The 18,294-nt window shown below is 36.9% G+C and overlaps 1 protein-coding gene across 3 annotated transcripts; it reads right to left on the bottom strand.

Annotated features, from left to right (window-relative positions):
• Positions 1-493: 493 nt before the first annotated feature.
• On the bottom strand, positions 494-17,944 carry LOC145786664 (short-chain dehydrogenase/reductase family 42E member 1-like). 3 transcript variants are annotated; one of them, XM_082598372.1, is made up of 13 exons: positions 17,787-17,944; positions 16,720-16,876; positions 15,109-15,204; positions 14,382-14,439; positions 13,099-13,214; positions 11,014-11,089; positions 9,472-9,554; positions 6,839-6,970; positions 5,128-5,193; positions 4,452-4,515; positions 3,371-3,444; positions 3,083-3,233; positions 494-2,727 (listed from the first exon to the last, which is right to left on the bottom strand). In XM_082598372.1, exons 2-13 carry the CDS (start codon positions 16,867-16,869, stop codon positions 2,606-2,608), a joined length of 1,188 nt encoding a protein of 395 aa, XP_082454498.1. In that variant the 5' UTR covers positions 16,870-16,876; positions 17,787-17,944; the 3' UTR covers positions 494-2,605. The 3 variants fall into 3 exon arrangements, with proteins under 3 accessions (XP_082454498.1, XP_082454496.1, XP_082454499.1); XM_082598370.1 differs by lacking the exon at positions 17,787-17,944 and adding an exon at positions 17,408-17,546; XM_082598373.1 differs by lacking the exons at positions 6,839-6,970; positions 17,787-17,944 and adding an exon at positions 17,408-17,546.
• Between the last annotated feature and the right edge of the window lie 350 nt (positions 17,945-18,294).

Raw genomic sequence — 18,294 nt, 5'->3', positions numbered from 1 at the left:
CTATCAATACTTATACTTTAGACCAGTGATTTTTGTTCTAGTTTTACGTTAGTTAGCGTAATATTCTTGTGTCCAGGGTGCAAACTTCTGACTTGATTGTTCGCAGGCGTTCCAATCAAACCAGCGCTTTATACTCTTTACCTCAATTATACATTCTTTTCTCAGTATAAATTGGGTGACGTTTAACATTACTTTAGGTGAGTCTACTACTGCAGTGCAATCGACAACAATATTTCACTTCAACTTGTTCTGCCTTTTTGTGAATAACTTACAAGTTTGTAAAAATACAACCGGGGTTCCGTAAAAGATTGTCAGATATTCCGCATGAAATTTATTAGTTTGACCAGTGTTCCATGGAACACCGGTCGAAAATCACAAGAGCTAGGGCCTACTGCTACGCGTTTGCTTTTCTGCAATTCCTTCCCTAACATCAACTTTGTGCCTCAGTCTAACAGGCCCTGAGAATAATTGAAAATAAAGTGTTACTGCGTTGTTTATTTTATTGCATCATTATAACATTTCGTTTGTTATTCCGCAAGATTATTTTAATCCATGATGTGTTCTGTGGCTCATAAAAGGTTGAAAAACACTGCTGTGGGCTACAGTAAGCCTACAATAAAAGTACATATTATTTTTCCGTTTTTTTTTAAGCTTAAATATAAAAATTTAATTATCCGTTTATTTATGCTTATCCGGTAATTTTTTAAAACGGTTGTCCCAACTACACCGGATAATCGAGAAAGCACTGTAGCCTATTATTTGGGGTAAAATAGTCAAAACCAGCAAAAACCATGATCAGAAAATTAAACTAAGTAAATAGCCCACATCAGATAAAGTTAAATTGATAAAGTAACAGAGCAGCCGACCTACAATACGATAAAAACACATTCAGCTGTAATCCACAATGCAATCGCACTGATTCTATGATGCGGAAAGCAATGAAGAACCAACAATGACACTGGTTACAACACAAGATAACTTCAAAGTGATCGTTGTCACTTTGAAACTAACGCATATGAGGCGAGTGACGCCCGATGCAGACGACGTCGTCATTCGATGTCGTCAGACGTCAATCTGTCGTCAGACAATCAATCGTCAGACGTCAAACTTATTCAGTTGCTTTTGAAGAGCTGTCAATAAACAAAATGCACTTTGTAAACTAACACACTTGAAATAAGAAAAATACTCTAGCGCTTGAGATAAAAATGTGCAAGTAAAGAATATGGGAGGTAAGTCCAAAACTTTGATTTTAAAAAGATTTCAAAAATGAAGACATACTTGAAACAACAATGTAATATCGCAAAAAATACGTTTGAGCAAAGACAACAATATCTGTCTTTGCCGCCCATCAACATTATAGAATGTCTCATATGCTGTCGGCTCAAGATATTGTTCAACAATGGAGATCATAATAAAAAGGGCAAGCTAACAGCACTTGAGCTCCACCTAAAGTAATGAGTACGGTGATGTGCTATGTCATGGTAATGATAAAATGAGCAATGATAATGCGTAATCAAGACAATGGGCAAACTAATGCAATTATACTAATTTTCAAAAAGCAAATGGCGTGTGTTACTGTGTAATGAGGTTGGCAAAAGGTTAGGTAATAAAGAAAGCACAGTTGAATACAATACACAGTAGCCTAATCATAACATTTTAAAAGCTCAAAAACTCATATCGACGTTAGCAAACAGTAAATGAATATACAGTTAGTCCAGGTTTCTTGTTAGTACAGTGCATGTGCATTTTCAGGTTGGTAGCCTACAGTATTTATGCTTTTTAAAACTAAGTAACGTTGTTCTAGGCTTATAGCCTAAAAACAACATAGTTTTGATACTAGGCTATCGTGAAATCGTATTTTGCATTTTCGTTCAGTAAAAAAAAAAACTAGCATTTACATTTATTAATTCTTTTACGCTGAGATCTGTTTAAGGCAAAACAACATGCATTTGATACCTCAAGTTAAATTTCAGCTAGTTAGATTTCAGAGATGGTAGTCATCGCTTTACTTACTGGAGTTTACGCATAATTGTATTATATCATTTATTTTCTGGCTTGACAGAGAAAAGATTAAAATGAATTTATCCGTTTAGCTCAAGCTGTATATTAATTATTATTTCTATCGAGGTATATCAGAAATGTTGTTTACAAACTCGTCATTAAAAAGGCACAGTAAATGTTGGAAACACAGTGTTTTAAGTGTATATTTTAAAATAGTTTTTTGAAAGAGTCAGTGTCTGGCAAGAACCTTCTGTAACTAACTAGGGTTAAAATTCTGTGATGAAACTTTGATGCACACAAAAGGAGTCGTAAATTACAGTATACTGAAATTAAACTGTGCCCGACGGCCGTGGCAAACATTCTAAAACCAAGCTGCCTGCATTAAAACGTTGTAGCCTACGTTCTTCCACACTTTCGTGTTACAAATGTCATCAAAATACAGTTAAAACCAACTAAAAGATGCCCAATCTGATTTAAGAACAATACCTAGCAAACTAAAACGATGAAAGCAAAGAAAATGCATTGGTCTTGCAACAGAGTCGGCGGTTTGAAACCACGTCATGCTCGATAATACGAGACATACTTTGCTACAAATAATATTTTTTTAGAAAAACAAGTGCAATATGTCATCGTTGAAAACGCATTTGGTGAAGATACTTAGCAAAACAAAAACACATGTTGAAGTCATCACAATCCAGAACCATTCGGCTTCACTTTGAGTGGTCTCTGAAAAAATGAAAAAAGTTACATGAAGAAAGAGTGCCATCATTCCGATGATCATACCACTCGGCTACCCAGTAGAAAAGGTGATGCACAAAAAAAACACCAGAAACTGAATTCTAGAAAGTTAGTGGTTGCAAATCGCCACGTGGTGACAGCTATCTACTGTTTCTAGGTAGGCTATTGAATTCAAGCCAGAAGTGGACAGAGTGGCGTCGTTTGTAAAGTAGCCTTTCCTTCGCATGTAATACCATGTGTTTCCATAAAACAACAGTTTTTTCATATGCACTATCATCCTTTTTACTTTCAAAGATCTCGGAATTTAAGTATGTCTAGATCCTACATGTCAAACGTGACGTACCCGTGGTTTGATCTGTGCACGGATTGTAAACTTTCTGTTCTTTTAGATACAGTGCCACCGTGTCCGCAAAGTCGTATCTCCTTGGCCTGTACCCTAATTCTTTCATCGCATTGTCCATCGAATGATAATGATCCAAAGACATTTTCATAACCTATCAAGAAAATACATACAAAATCTAAGCGTATAAATTAATTATATTGGTCTTGAGCTATTAATTAGAACAGTTGCAAGGACGTATAGCTGTTGGACGTATGTTAATATTTTACACTTTAGTTTTCTAAAACATACCTCGTTTCTGGTTAAAAACGGTTGAAACGCGCACCAGGGCTTCATGAGATCATGTAGCAATTCGGTGATGAAAGCTGGAAGTTCATAGAATTTATAAAAAAAAAATCGTCATCGAAATTGGGTTGAACAACATGGGTTGAACAAACCAGAAAAAAGGCAACTAATTTAAACGTTTGCGGAGTAACATCGTGCCTTCGTTAAGAAAATAACTAAATCCAGAGACGAATCTTGAAAGTAGTAGTCTCTCTTGGACTACTACTTTAACGTGGTGAAAGAGTTTCAGTGCCTCAATGACCTCTAGAACTGTACTGGCGGGAGCATTTGCTCCTGGAAGGGCCACCCAAGCGAGGTTGATCGAAAGGTAGAGGCCAGACAAAACCTAGTCCCCCCGACTAGGGCAAAAGAGCTCTCTAGCCCCGTAAGACAATCTCCTGATGACAGTGACATAAACTAATCACTCTCTTCCAACCTGCAGTGAGCCAGCATGGAAGCAGTACGGCCTTTAAAATCTCACGGTATCAATATGTCAAACTAATGGCATCGCAACTAAGAATATATTACATCCGGGTCCTCGCACGTCGACCAGGAGGGCACATCAGCACCCCCGGACTGATGTGACAGTTACGGCCAGGGGTTTAAATCAGCAGCCTCGGATTGATGTAGGCTGAAACAAATAGAAAGAGAAAAAGGGGCAGACCACCAAGACGATGGCATGACAACATCCAGTCATGGACCGAACTCAATTTGACGACACTGGGCGAGCTAGCTAAAAACCGTGACTCATGGTCATGGATCCATGTTGATGCGCAATCTGCTTCAAGCGGAGATGGCGATTGAATTTTTATTCGCACAGCATGACACAAACATGACTCCCTTGTCAAAGTTATGAGATTCTCAATCAAGCAAAGTTTATGTTAAGAATTCCTCCTCACCTTACAAACGCATCATAAAAGTTTTGATAACTACGATGTTAATTAAAAGAGCTATGAAAATGTAACAATTTTTTTCCGACCATATTCTTAATTTTTTATTCATAAAGTTACTGACTCACCGCGGAAACTAATCGTGCACAAGAACTTACCGATAAAGTAAATTAGAAAATATGGACACTTCCACCTCGGCACTGTTGCATCCAATTGATGAAACTGAAAGCAAAGTGAAAGCGAAAGAATATCTCATATTAGTTGCTGCATCTGCAACAGTATCATGGCCGCATTTGTTAACGGCAATTAGGGGCAAATCGTTTTTGATTTCACTTTTTTTTTAAAGGATAAGTAATAAGTATTCTTTTAAGAATGCTATATCAAACCATCGAAAAATGTAATAAAAAGTGCTTGCTTAGTGCATTGCAAATAAAAAAAATTAAATTTAAAAGCTAGAGTACATGATTGTTTACATCATAAAGGCTTCAGATAGTAATAACTATATTTGATTTGATTTGTTTACATCAATACTCCGAAAGTGACTTCATATTATTGCTGGCGATTTAACGTAAAATAAGAAAAGGTAGCAAAAGTATTTGAAACAACTGGATACCGAAACACGAAATAAAAGCAAATCAGAGCAGAAACTGAACGCTTTGTTTGTGAGGAAGCTGTGCGTTTGTGTGCAATTGCGACGTTCGGTGGTCAGCAGAGCAACGGTAGATGAGGCAAATAAATCAGGCAGTTCAATCAATAAACTTTCAGGTTACGCGGCAGATGATTCACGTCATGTCAAAAATAAAAGCTGTATAAGTATTTCAAAATATAACTTACTAAAGGCTGAAGGAAATCGTACACCTTTATCGGGTTGTTGTCTGACACAAAGTAAGCTTTTCCAGCCTACACAATAAAAAATTCTAAAAGAAACAAGTAGTTTTCAAAACACAGACAACGAGTACTATCTTTTTTCAACGCCTGGAGACTTCGAATCAATGCGAAAAATACCTATTCTGTTGACTAGGTGAGTTTGAAAACTGCTTTGGTAATTTGCTTCATACAAGCAAGCTTTGATTGATGTGAACAATGGCGAATGTATAGATCCCGTTAAAAAAGTAGGCTAATGCAGTTGGTCAAGTGTCAAAATCAATATTTCATCATAAATCCTGAAGTAAACCACACAAGGGCTTCATTTAAACAACGTTTCCTCGACTTTGTCAATCATGGCATGAACCATTGAGTGCTTCCGCCCCATCAAGCCATGTAGTGGCGTCAAACCTCCTTAAGACCCTTCATGAATAAGCTCAACCTTCAATGACGTCAAACCAATTTCCAAAACATCAAGAAACTGAGGAAATACAAACTCCAAGCCTGCAAACATGTTCAAAACATTGTTTGGACATTCTGCGGATATTTCTATAAGCGTTAACTATGGGTGAACGAATGTAAATTTTCCAACGAAAGATGAACCTTAAATTTATAGAGTTTAGTGACCGGGTGTAATATCTTTGCACCTGAAATCGGCACAAGCGATTTGGTTGGCTAAAGAAAAAAAGCAAGTAAACGTCTGTTCGTTTTCCGCTCAAGTGGCTATGCCAAAAATGTATTGTCTCACATACAAATTGTATGAAAAAATTGTTTATAATGCAAGCTGTTTCCATGTTTCACATTTAATGTTTCTGTTTGATGCAGAAAATGTGAATCGATAAAGCGTGAGCATATTTTTTTGTATAGACTAATTGCTACAACACAAATAAGTTTTAACAGAGCCCAGCGGAATGATGTCGGAATAAGTAGTTAAAAAGATGACTTGACTTCAAAAACTAGTCAAGGGATAAAGAGAGCAGAAAATCTAAGCCATCTTTGCCTTGGCAGATATTTAAACATGCAACTGGTTGACATTTGACAGCCTGCAAATGACCAATAGTAACCCCTGAAGAAGGCTGCTCTGCAATATATTGTAAACAAACATAACGTCACGAAAAACACATTTGAGTACAGAGAACAAATGGAACGGTAACGTATCTTAAACGTAAACAAGGCCATTCAAGTCAGAATCGAAATCAAGGAATTTATTGAAGCACATAACGTCATAAATGAGCGACATTTCCAACCAGAAAATGAAACACTCAAAAGTTACCATACTGCGATATAATCATTAAACAGAAAAATAGGCTACTGTCGGGTCAAAAATCAAAAAATATTCTGATTTAATTTTTTGTTGCTGGTTTGTTCAGTGGCGTAATGTACGTTATGCCAACAAGCCAATGCACAGAAAATTATGGCAAAACCTTGCAAGCTATTAAAGGTACATGCTAAAAGGTTGATGGGATAAAAAAAAGTATATTGCAAGCGTAAAGTCAACCTTGCAACAAAACCTACATGACAGAAAGCACCGCAAAATATGCAAAAAGTGACAACAGCTAATCCAGTCAACAAATGAGCCCATTTTCGCATTGATTCAACGTCTGCAGAGGTTGAATCAGTGTAAAAAGTGATTAATTTAATGAACGGGAGCATAAACAATACAAAGCGAGCGATTACTCACTGCAATATGATCGGAAGCCAACGACAAGCCTTGCAAAGCGAGAAGATGGGCCTGTATCAGGTTTTCGACATGCACCCAATCGGTAACAGCGTCTCCTACTCGCATCAGCATCATGCGGCCATTGATGTAGCCCTTCAAACAAAAGCGTTGTCATTCGGGTGATTTACCCAGCCAGCAGATCAATGTTAAGATGCACTGGTTGCTGTCTATTAAAGACAGCAACTCACCCGAATGACAAATGAGACAAATGAGACAGCCTAGACAAATGAAACACTTTGTAACTATGGATACGACTGATTTGATACTACGATTGATTGATACTATGGAAATCATTGAACAAGCTTGATGCAGTGTTGAAGTGTCAATACAACAAAACGCTAACTCAATGCCCTTGTTGATCTAAATATTGCCATCAAAATACTTTCAAAAATAGATGATTATGCTTTGTCTTCGCCAAACATTATTTTGCCAAGAATTCAAAATGTCAAAACGATTTTCAACTATGACTTTACACCAAGTTTTTATAGAGGATGTAAATTACCGTGAACCTTTCAACAGAAACTTCAAAGATTTAAAAAAAAGCTTTCACCATTTCATCTATTTGAATAAGGTGAGGTTGCTATTACTATAGCGAAATCGATTCTTAATAGATTACACTAAGAAGTTGGATCTTTGTGCAAATGCCAGCATTTGATGAATGCAAAAAGCAGTACCAGCTTTCACCATTGTCGAAAAATCGTATGATTAATTTCTTATCACAACCACAAAAGTTGCAGGTCCAAAAGTTGAACGCATCCTGACATCTCAATTATGACAGTGATTATGTTAAATTTCAAATTAATTAAAGGCATACTAAAGGAAAATTTCAAACCGGAATTAAGCATTAAAATGAGTAAACTGAACATTCAAGAATACATTTCAAAAACAATTACCGAAAAAAATTTGTTTTCAATGGCGCTGGCAAGGCCCAAAGTCCAGAGTTTCATTTATTTTCATTTTTTTCAAAATGACCAAAACGTGCAAACACTGCTCGAGAATACGTCATAAAGGCCAGCAATAACAAAAGCCACGTTACCAATCTGATGTTTTGAGCAAACTGTCTGCTGTTTTGATGTTAAAATGTGCTGTTTTGATGTAAATACATACATAGCCTACAGTCAAATCGCCCGCAGTAACAACTATTGCGTGATTGGTTGATTGCTAGCCTTTATGACGTAGACTGCACAGTCGCACGCTTCGTTGCTCAGGCTCAATCTCATTTTGAAAGCTCTGACAAAAGCACGCCCACAATAGTGGTCAGACCGCAATGGGGCAAAATTTTATTGAAAATCGTTTTATGGTAGCATGTTAAACACAAAGAACGTGGAAAATCGCCAAGTCAGGTTTTTCCTTTAGTATCCCTTTAAAAGTTTAAAAATAAAACAAATTGCCCAGATTAGCCTACTTTTAACAGACTTATACGAGTCAAATTTCCGGTCAATGATCGATATCCGATGTCTTTTCGTGGTCTCGAGATTTCGTGTTCAATTTAAAAATTTTAATTGTGAGTTGGCGTATATGCTCAGGCGTTTTCAAGAAATAAAATTCCAAATTCAGTTCCATTGGAATAATCAGAAAAACGAATTTCAATTTTGCTGGTCCAAACATGAACGGAAGACGAACAATCAAAAAGAAAAGCATTCAACAGTGCTCTTGTTTGTCTAGAACGAAATAGGACAAAAAGAAATTTGCGATGGTTAATTGGGCTTGCTGTACAGGCAACAGCTAATCATGGGAATAACCCACCGCTTCTATTGTGATATAACTTAGAAGAGGTCGACGAGTACCTCACAATGTCTAACAAACCATTTACAAGGAAAAGCTATTAAACCATTTGTAAACAATTTGGACCGTTTCATCAACACAGAGGCGACCAATTGAGAGATAGAGCACCTTTATAAAAGTAATCCTTTAAGCAGACAGCAATTCCATTCAGGAATGAATTAGAAAAAATAGGATTGTGGTGGAAGTAATCTATACATACCTGGTTAATTCAACCTTTAAGAGTAAAGAGCTTTATACAACATTTCCATGCGAGCCAAATGTTACAAAACAATATCTTTCAGTGTATTTTCCTCATCTTTTTGTTCAAATTGTCCAGTGTTTTTGATCAAGTGACCCTTTTATTACATGATGATGATACGTGCCAGGTTGCAACAACTGCCACTTGCCAACACAATAATTGTAAATACGTCGTTTCATCTTGAAACACGTTATTAAGCAACAGCAAATTTATTCTGTTTATGTGCCGTGATATGCTCTCAAGGATAAACAAGAATCAACTCTTTGTGCGAAATCAGTCTAGCACTAATGCAACCACTCCAATCAGTCTCAACAATTTGCATTTTTTCCCTTATTAACCTTTAGCAAGTTGCTTTCCCATCGTAACTTAGTTTTGTTCTTTTCTCGTATGTGCTTGTGGTTTTTAGCGTGCCAGGCCAAAGTTACTGTATGAAATCTAAGACGACATTGACTTTGAAATGTCTTTTTGAAGCAGGATGCTATACACACTACGTCTACAAATTTTAGTTTGAAACTTCCGAAATCCATTTTGAAACACAAACAAACGTAAGCGACCCACACCAAACGCTTACTGTGACCCTTTCAATATGTCGTCGTTCTCCAGGGCCGTATATCCCAGCTGGTCTCAAGCAGCATGTCCTCAGTAAACCTCCACCTGTTCAGTTGAGTATAAGTCAGTGCTGTCCAACTGTGATTCAATGCCATCTGCGAATATTTTCGGAACAGCAACACGGTTGCCACATAGTTTATAATTGATCACAAGGGCGTACACAGATAATGCTTGTGGCCATTTTTAGGGTTTTATCTCGTAAAAATTGGCTACTTTAAATACCAGCCGTAGTGGTTTATTTTTATATTCAACGGCAGACACAAAACCAGGCCTAATGATGAAAAAACTACTACAATTCTTTTGAATATCTTTGTTGTTGATGTTTGCAGCGTTTTCATCATGGATGTCACATTACCCAACATTATATCCAGTCGTCTTAACTTAAGTACTACTGAGCGTTGAAACGTTACAAAAGTACAATAGTTTAATCCAACGCACTGGCAAAAGGTACATAAACAATTGTAGATGAATATTAAATAATTATAGTATCTAATTTAGCAAAACCACTAGGGGTGATATTTATGAAGCAAATACTCAATCAGGGACGTGATAATACGTTTTCGTGACCTACCAGAAGTTTTTCCGTGACTCCTAGGCCACAACATTACTGATCTAGCGATATGTTCAACCCACCCAAAAAAACATGATAGAACAGTAGCGGATTATAGCGTTTTAAAAGACCCTGCATAATAACACGGACATTGGCAGTTTGACATACTACCTACCAACGTAAACACGGGAAAACAGTTTGTCAATGCACGTTTAGATACGACGGATAGGTATGCATTATTTTGATATGTATTTCGCACGGACACGAAACAGCAATAATATAACGGTACTCTTTTACTGACACGAAAGTTGCTAACAAAAAGAATGCCGATTTCTATCAACCGTCTCACCTCTGCATAGGCAAGGTGTTGAAACTGTCGCATCAACGCCCAAGTTTCAAACATCACTTGTGGAAAATAACAAAATGAAAGTCGTATCGTATTTACTAACACGTCATTTACAAAATCACGAAATGTAATTTGCTTTACTTTTAGAGATGCGTCAAAGATTGTTGATTATTTTCCTTAAAGCGTGTTAAAGAGAGAAACTGCATGATAGGAGAGAAACTATATGATATATATTTTTCCACATTTACAAAAAAACATTTGGCTTTAGATGATAATTCTTTCTTAAAGGAAATAGGAACATAATTTTTCTGAATCCGTAGAGCCAAAAATCAGGTTTCCATTACCTACGGTTCACAAGTTATATCAATTTTATGGCTTTTCCCGCTTTTGTTGGAGGCAACTGCCCAAAAATATAATAAGACATGTTTTTTACGTCTAGGCCACTATTTTAGAACAACTCTTTTTGGAAATTCAATTTTTTTTTTACCGCTCCCCACTTGATGATCACCGCATGTTGAGTCAGTACAGTACAATCTGAGGTATAAAAATAGAAAACGATAATTCACAATAAATGTAAAACTTAAAGAAAAAAAATGATAAAATTTTACCATGTGTATGGGTCTCATTAGCTTTCAGAACAAGCTGGTCTGCTTTCTGCTTGGTTTTTGAATAAAAGTCGACCAGCTGCAACGAAAACTTTGGTTTAATCAATCAGCAATATCATGGATTATCACGAACGAAAAAGGCAAAATACTGGCACTAAAAAGTAAGCCAACGCTTGTAATTTGGTGATGTTTCAGGTCGTTATCTCGCTGTACATCCATTGATCAAAAGACAAACCCATAACTGGATAGACGTGTAGCCAAGTGGTGATAGCCATGGTTCGATACCGCTCAAGAGCCGGTTCGACACCACTAAAGACATGCCGTCAATTGCGAAGCGGTGCCCCTTCCAATATAGCCCTTGATTTCTTTCATGATTATGAACAGTATGCTGCTCTAGAAAGAAATGTCTTCAGCCCTTCTGAGAGCTATGGCGTGGTGAATTGAACTGTATAGATGCATTGGTATGGCGGCAGCACAAATTTGTGTCTTCTCACAAAAACCCACTCAGCATATCTCCAGAAATGGCGATTGAAACTCAGCGAAACCAACCAAAACTGTGGCAGCAGCTTTCTATCTATATAACCGGAAGCTGATCGTGAGCTGAATGTCCTGAACAACGGAAAATCACTGTCCTTCTGCCCCGAACCAAAATACCTCGGGGTAACATTAGATAGATCGCTCATGTACTGCCCCCATTTGGTGTCACCACACAAGAAACTCTCATCGCGTGTTCAAGCGCTTGGCAGGCTCCAGCTGAGGAGCGAGTGATGACACTTTGCGTATAGCAGCCCTCGCCCTTGTCTACTCCTCATTAGAATACTGTGCACCTGATTGGTGCCATGCTGCTCACTGCCACAACATCGACAGTGCCATTAACAACGGTCTGCGCCTGCGTCAATACCGTTGAACAATCTTCTCATTCTTGCTGACATCCAACCTGCTGAGCTTTGTCGCGAAGAAGCCGCTCTGTCTCTCGGACGACGAGCATTGGACCTCAACCATTTTCTTCATTCCAAGATCTCTGCTCCTCCAAAAGAGCACCATCGTTGACTGAAATCAAGACACCCACTCGTGCCAGCCACTCAATGTCCGTCCCGTTAGCTCAGTGGTTACGCACCCGACTCGCAAGCGGCGCTGGTTCGACTCTCGGGATATACGGCTTTATACGCTTAAGCATTTAAGCAACGCATTTTCAAGAACTGCTCTCCACATTCAGCGGCACCTAATGGAGGAATAATTATTATCCACAATCAACAAAACTTCAACAATCGGAAAACTTCACTCTGCCAATCTCGGTAACCAGCCCTGTGTCAAACGTTTCTACAAGTATGCGAAACTACCAGGAATAACCTAAACAAGGTTTTGTCAGTCCGAGAATAAGATTAAAAACCAACCAACTTCTGATCAACAAAGCTGATGGACAAAACATTTCTGCAGCTAATTGAGCTGACCACAAATGGAACTCTCAATGGAAGTCAAACGCCACCGCCCACCAGACTCCATTCGTTCATCCCCGATACCGACACCCGTCCCAGCGGCCTGACATTACAAAAACAAGCGTGGGTGCGCCTCAACCGTCTCCGTACGGGCGTCAGGCTTTTCCGCTCAACCATGCACCAATGAGAAATGGCTTCTCTCTCTGCTTGTGGATGTGGTGCTGAAGAACAGACCGCAGACCACATCATCAACGATTGTACCATCTTCAAGCCACCGCATGGAGTGGAAGGTTTGCGTGTCTTAAATGATGAACCAAAAGACTGGCTGCTCTCTAGTAGCCTTCCAGCGTAGTCCGGGAACATGGTGAATCTGGGGTGGTAAAAGGATAGACCTTCGGCCCCAGAGGCTCACACGACGACAAGACTAACTTCAAATGCAATGTATTTAAGAAACACCAACTCACAAGATTAATCAAGAAATCTCGTTTTAAAACTACAAAAATCTTTAAAAATGAAACTCCGCAGACATTACATTTTGAGACATTTTTATTTTTTTTGGACAATGACAAATCGAAAACTATCAATTACGTGTAAAGTTTCACGTAGTTATTTAAACACATTAGTTGCACCATAATAAACCACCAAAAAATACCTTGTCTGGATCAGCATACGGCATGCTTTCATCGCCCCACACGATAGGATCGCCTTCGAATACAACATTGTAACTGCTTGTATAGACCAGCTTTTCCACTCCTGCTTCTTGGCATGCTTACATGAAAATCAACATTTTTTAACATTAAAACGCATAAAATTTATGTGATTGTGTCATTTTGTTACTAACAAACTTTATACTTAGCTGTTGAGCTTTCAATTTAATACACAACCATTAAAGTGCAATTTTGGTAGAGAGCTGATTTTTTTAACCATAGACAAATAAAACCTAACAACCAGACGACATTTAACATAATAACATCACAATAAACTAAAAATTACAAACGTTTTCGCCCATACTCATGTTAGCCCTTTTTCAAGTTCTGTGTTTAAATGTCGTGAACAAGTTCACTTGTTCGTACGACGCGGACTGTACATACATTGGTATGTCCACGCGACATTTGGCCACAAGAGTGAGGAAGTATTTGGATTTAACTGCTCTCAACAGAAAAAGTGCCTTTAAAGATCATACACTGGATTGTCAAACTTGTTCAAACAATAAACCATCTTTTAGTCTTTGAGTCTTTTAGAATTGCCCGTAAATGCTTCACGGAATTTGATCGAGATTTGAAAAATCCATGAGGCTTTGCTCATAAAATATTGCAATCCTCGCCTCAATAGGCAGCTGTTTGCCGCAGGCGCCTCTACCGTATCTGCTGAATGTCACTGATTTATGTTTTTCCCAGGCAAGCGTCATGTGATTTTGCCTCTCCGCCTTGCCGTTTCATTCTTATGCGTTTCTTTTTCCGATTTTTGTTTATGTAGATCAGTTTCTGTAATTTCAATTTATGAAGAACATCAGTCAGTTGGTTACTTGAAAGGGGCTAACATGAGTATGGGCGAAAAATGTTTGTAATTTTTAGTTTATTTTCATGTTATTGTGTTAAATGTGTTGTTAGGTTTGTGTTGTTAGGTGTTGTTAGGTTTGTAAAATGTGTTGTCTGGTTGTTAGGTTTTATTTGTCAACCATTAAAGTATGAAATAAATGTAATAAGCTAATGCGCTTTCAATAGTTTTCTTCTCAGGTACCGTTTGTGGACTTTTCAGCGTCTAACTAGTCTAAAATGAGTAATTGAGTAAGTGTTCAATTTATGCCATTTTATGCACGAATAAGTGTTCAAGTGCTTATACTAAATGAAAACCGAACAAACCTTTCATGTACAGTCACAAATAAACACAGTTCAACGATAATGTTGTGTGCTAGCAAATCAGTAAACAACATACCAGTTATGACATTTTTCGTGCCATTCACGTTGACTTCTTCAGTTAATTTCTTACAAAGCTGAAAAATTATTGATGCGCTACAGTATTTTCAATGGTATATATTGTATTATATTATATTTCTACAATATTGTGGCAAAAAATGTAATGTAGAATATATGCAATATTAATAGTAACAATGCATCTGCAAACAATTCTTGTTATGATGCCCAATTAAACTAATTTTAAAGTATTATTTTCACAAACTTAAACTTGTTACACAACTACTGCATGCAGGCTCGCTGAGAGCCTATATTGAACCGGTGGACCTGGCAAGCGGTACCAATGAAATTCTCAGGCTCCCAAAACAAGACATTGCTAAAAAAAGACCATAACAAAACTATAGTGCAACATTTTCTTTAACTTTCTCAGTCCCCTGGAAAGATTTTAGACTCCTATATTTATTTTGGGCTAGGGAACAAAAGTAGCCCTTGGACCAATTTGCCAACGCTACTAACTGCATGGTCATTGGTCAAGTAATGAGAAGAGCTGCATGACACATAAAAAGAATTAATTTAAATGCTCAAGAGTATATGGCTATTCCTTAGCAAGAGACATAGTCACAGGCTTGAAGGTGGAGATAAAAATTGCCAGTTTCACCTTCCTACCAACATATTGTAAAATGTATGATAAATCTTTAAACACTGAGCATAAGCTAGGAAACAAACAAAATACAAATGTAGATACTAACCTGATCAGATCCACTGAGCCCAAAAGAGGCAACATGAAAGACACAGTCGACATCAACCAAGGCGTTTAACAAAGACGAAAGATGACAAATATCTCCCTGAAAAATTCAGAGCATAGTCCAGTGGTTTAGTCCAAGTTGAAAATGTCTTAGATCTCCAACCCAACAAAACCATAAATTACACTACAACCTAGCAAAAAATATGAATAACTATGTAATGCATGTACACAATGTGTATTTAGTTTTTAGTTTTTTCAGTGTAGTATTCAAACTAGTTGAGCACAAAGCTGCACATAATTCTAGGTAGTGGAGACAGCAAATCTTCGTTATTGTGCCAAGAAAACTCAGAGAGTCAGAACAATGGTGTATTGTTACATCATGTAGTCTATATAATATTATACACTTTCAAACTTCCTAGTTCATCAAACAAACAGTTTATCGATCACAGTTACATTTGGGTATTTTTCATTCCATGTAGGTCCTTTTTTTAATAAATGGTCATGCAACACAAGAAATTTTGATGTAGTTTCATGGCACTATTTTCACAATAATTCTTCAAACACATTGTTTAATACTAATGAGTTGCTTGCAGAACAGCTGAACAGTTTCAATAAAAACATTAGCATTCCAAACTGCATAAAAGAGTTGTTAGAACCATGACATTCAGCAACTATACAGCTCACACATTGCAACTCTTCCAAAAACTACAGCTGTTAAATATACAAGAAATTTATAAACTGGAGATAGCAAAATACATGCACAGAGTCCATTTAAATCTATTACCAGAAACGGAATGTAATATCTTCCACAGACTATCTGAATGCCACTCACACAATACGCGCCAATCATCCAGCAGTAACTATTTTGTTTCAAGGGTGCGTACTGAATTAGGTAAAAGGCAGATGTTAATAAGGGGTCCTAAAGTGTTGCATGAGGTCCCAGGTGATCTCAAAGGTCTTTCTCCAACTTCTTTTAAAAGAAACTTTAAACACTACCTTCTTGATTTAAACGACACTGTTGAATAATAACTGTTTTGTCTATATAATTACATTATTCTATTCTATTTGCTCATCTCTTTGGTATATATATGTTGCTTTTTATCTTTTTTACTGATTAAAATTGTCGATTAATATCTCTTAAACTCCACTCACAATTAATTCATTCAGCAGCATGGTAAACCTGCTTAGTTTGTTTGCTTTTTTTTTTTTCTCTCTTTTTTTGCATAATGAAAACATGTGTATCTGTATCACCAAATGCTTGATTTTTTTGTATATGTGTTTGTGTATTTACTGTATACGTATATGTTATTTAGGCCTACATCACCTAGCTTGAGGTGGCTGCTGACTAGATGACCGTTTGGTCTTTTCGCAGTCTCCTCGTCATATGACCCACAACCGATTATTGTATATAATATACTTTGTATTCTTTTCATGTTTGTGTTTGTGACAAATAAATGAACTGACTGACTGACAAACACCAGTTAAAAGTTCTAGACATAGCAGGCTATACTGCAATTGCTGTTATATAGTGAGATAGTTAATTAGCATAGGCCTATACATTACACAACAACCAAAACTTTTAAAAATAATGTGTTTTGATATAAATCCTACTTACTTTAAAAAATGTTAATCGATTGTCCAACTGTTTTTCTATATTTAAAGAAAGTTCCAAATCAAGCAATTTCACATGAGCACCAAGACAATAAAGAGATTGAGCTAGTCTAAAGCCAAAGTAACCACAACCGCCAGTCACCAAGAACCTCATCTTGTGACTGAAAAGAAAAAACACAAAAGACTTTGATTATATCAATATACAGCTGAAACCAGATAATCACATATAAGTGATTTTTCAAACTTCTTTATAAGTTTACCAAAATATGCGATTATCAAACCAAATTACGGTATGTTAATGTTTAAATTTAAAAATCTTATGCAATGAAACAGTTTATGCAATGAATTGATTTTTTCTTTATGTTAATACAATATTTACACAGATGCAGGTACAGTTAAAGGATTATTATTGAATATATACAAATATAGCACTGCAGCCTACCAATACCAAAGGGAAGAATCCTTTTCACAGAATCATTAAAACTGTTGAAGAACCGAAGCTATTATTGTAGCGAAATCGATTCTTAATAAATTACACTAAGAGGTTAGATCGTTGTGCAAATTCCAGCATTTGATGAATGCAAAACAACTGAACTGAACTACGTTATTTTGCAACATGGAAATAAAAACACAACCAATGTATACCATAAATACATCTCTTGTTGTGGCTAATTAATATTGTCAATCTTTACCTGTGTCCATTTAGTCCTGTCATTAAATTAAAATCTGGAAGTACATTAATAGCATCTGCAGAGTCAGTGCTACTTTCGATATGGACTTGACAAAAACTTTCAAGAGTTGTGGGAAAAAAGTAGTAGACCTAATGTTTCTGCCAATATCAATTTGTTATATATTATTAAAATTGTGAAAGTTCATAAGAACTCACTCAGACGATATGGCAAAAAAAGAAATAAAAATCAATGTAAATACCTCATGTGCAACAGTATGTCTATCGCCTAACTCACAATTTTTGAGCATGTCCTGATATTGCTGTCAAAACAAGGTAGGCTACCGTACTTTATCTCAATCACATCAAAGACTGATATTTTCATGTAATATATCGCATCTTACCAAGAACAAAACAGCAGTAAGAGGGTAGTAGCATATGTTTTACCATTGGTCACAGCGGTAAACCATAATCTCTTCGTGGGAAAATTGTAACGTAAGATTCCCAAATCCGTTCGTCTGCATGCAATGACCCAAAAATAAACACACTTTCGAAACGTCTATTCAAAAGTGTATTCCAGTAAAATTAGCCCGAGGCTATCGAAATGACTGGTGCAACGCCGTACACCTAAAAACTGTCACTACAATACAAATTACTTGGATAAAAGACGGAACCTTTGTCCAGCTAGCAAGCACTAAGCCAACAGTTAAATGTGCGGCCAACTTTCAAACAATCATTTTACGAATGACCAGAATAGATATCAATATCTCAAATTCACGTAGAAAGTAACTGTGACGCAATAAATGAAAGACAATTATGAAGTCATTCCAACAGGTGTTTAAAGCTGATGTAATATTTCCTGTTTAAACAGGCCCAAACAAGTCCAAACAAGTTTGACACAAGTCTATGAAC

This window comes from Aplidium turbinatum, chromosome 17 (genome assembly GCF_918807975.1).
Source record: "Aplidium turbinatum chromosome 17, kaAplTurb1.1, whole genome shotgun sequence".
In the NCBI taxonomy this organism is placed as follows: domain Eukaryota; kingdom Metazoa; phylum Chordata; class Ascidiacea; order Aplousobranchia; family Polyclinidae; genus Aplidium; species Aplidium turbinatum.
Note: the sequence above shows the minus strand (reverse complement) of the source record. Positions and strands in the feature narration are given on the sequence as shown.

Coding starts and splice junctions, on each gene's coding strand:
- LOC145786664 (XM_082598370.1), bottom strand. CDS start 17,430: ATGACAGGACTAAATGGACACAG. Junction 16,877..17,407: donor ACAGGACTAAATGGACACAG/GTAAAGATTGAC, acceptor TTTTCTTTTCAG/TCACAAGATGAGGTTCTTGG. Junction 3,445..4,451: donor TTTTCTAATTTACTTTATCG/GTAAGTTCTTGT, acceptor ATGAACTTCCAG/CTTTCATCACCGAATTGCTA.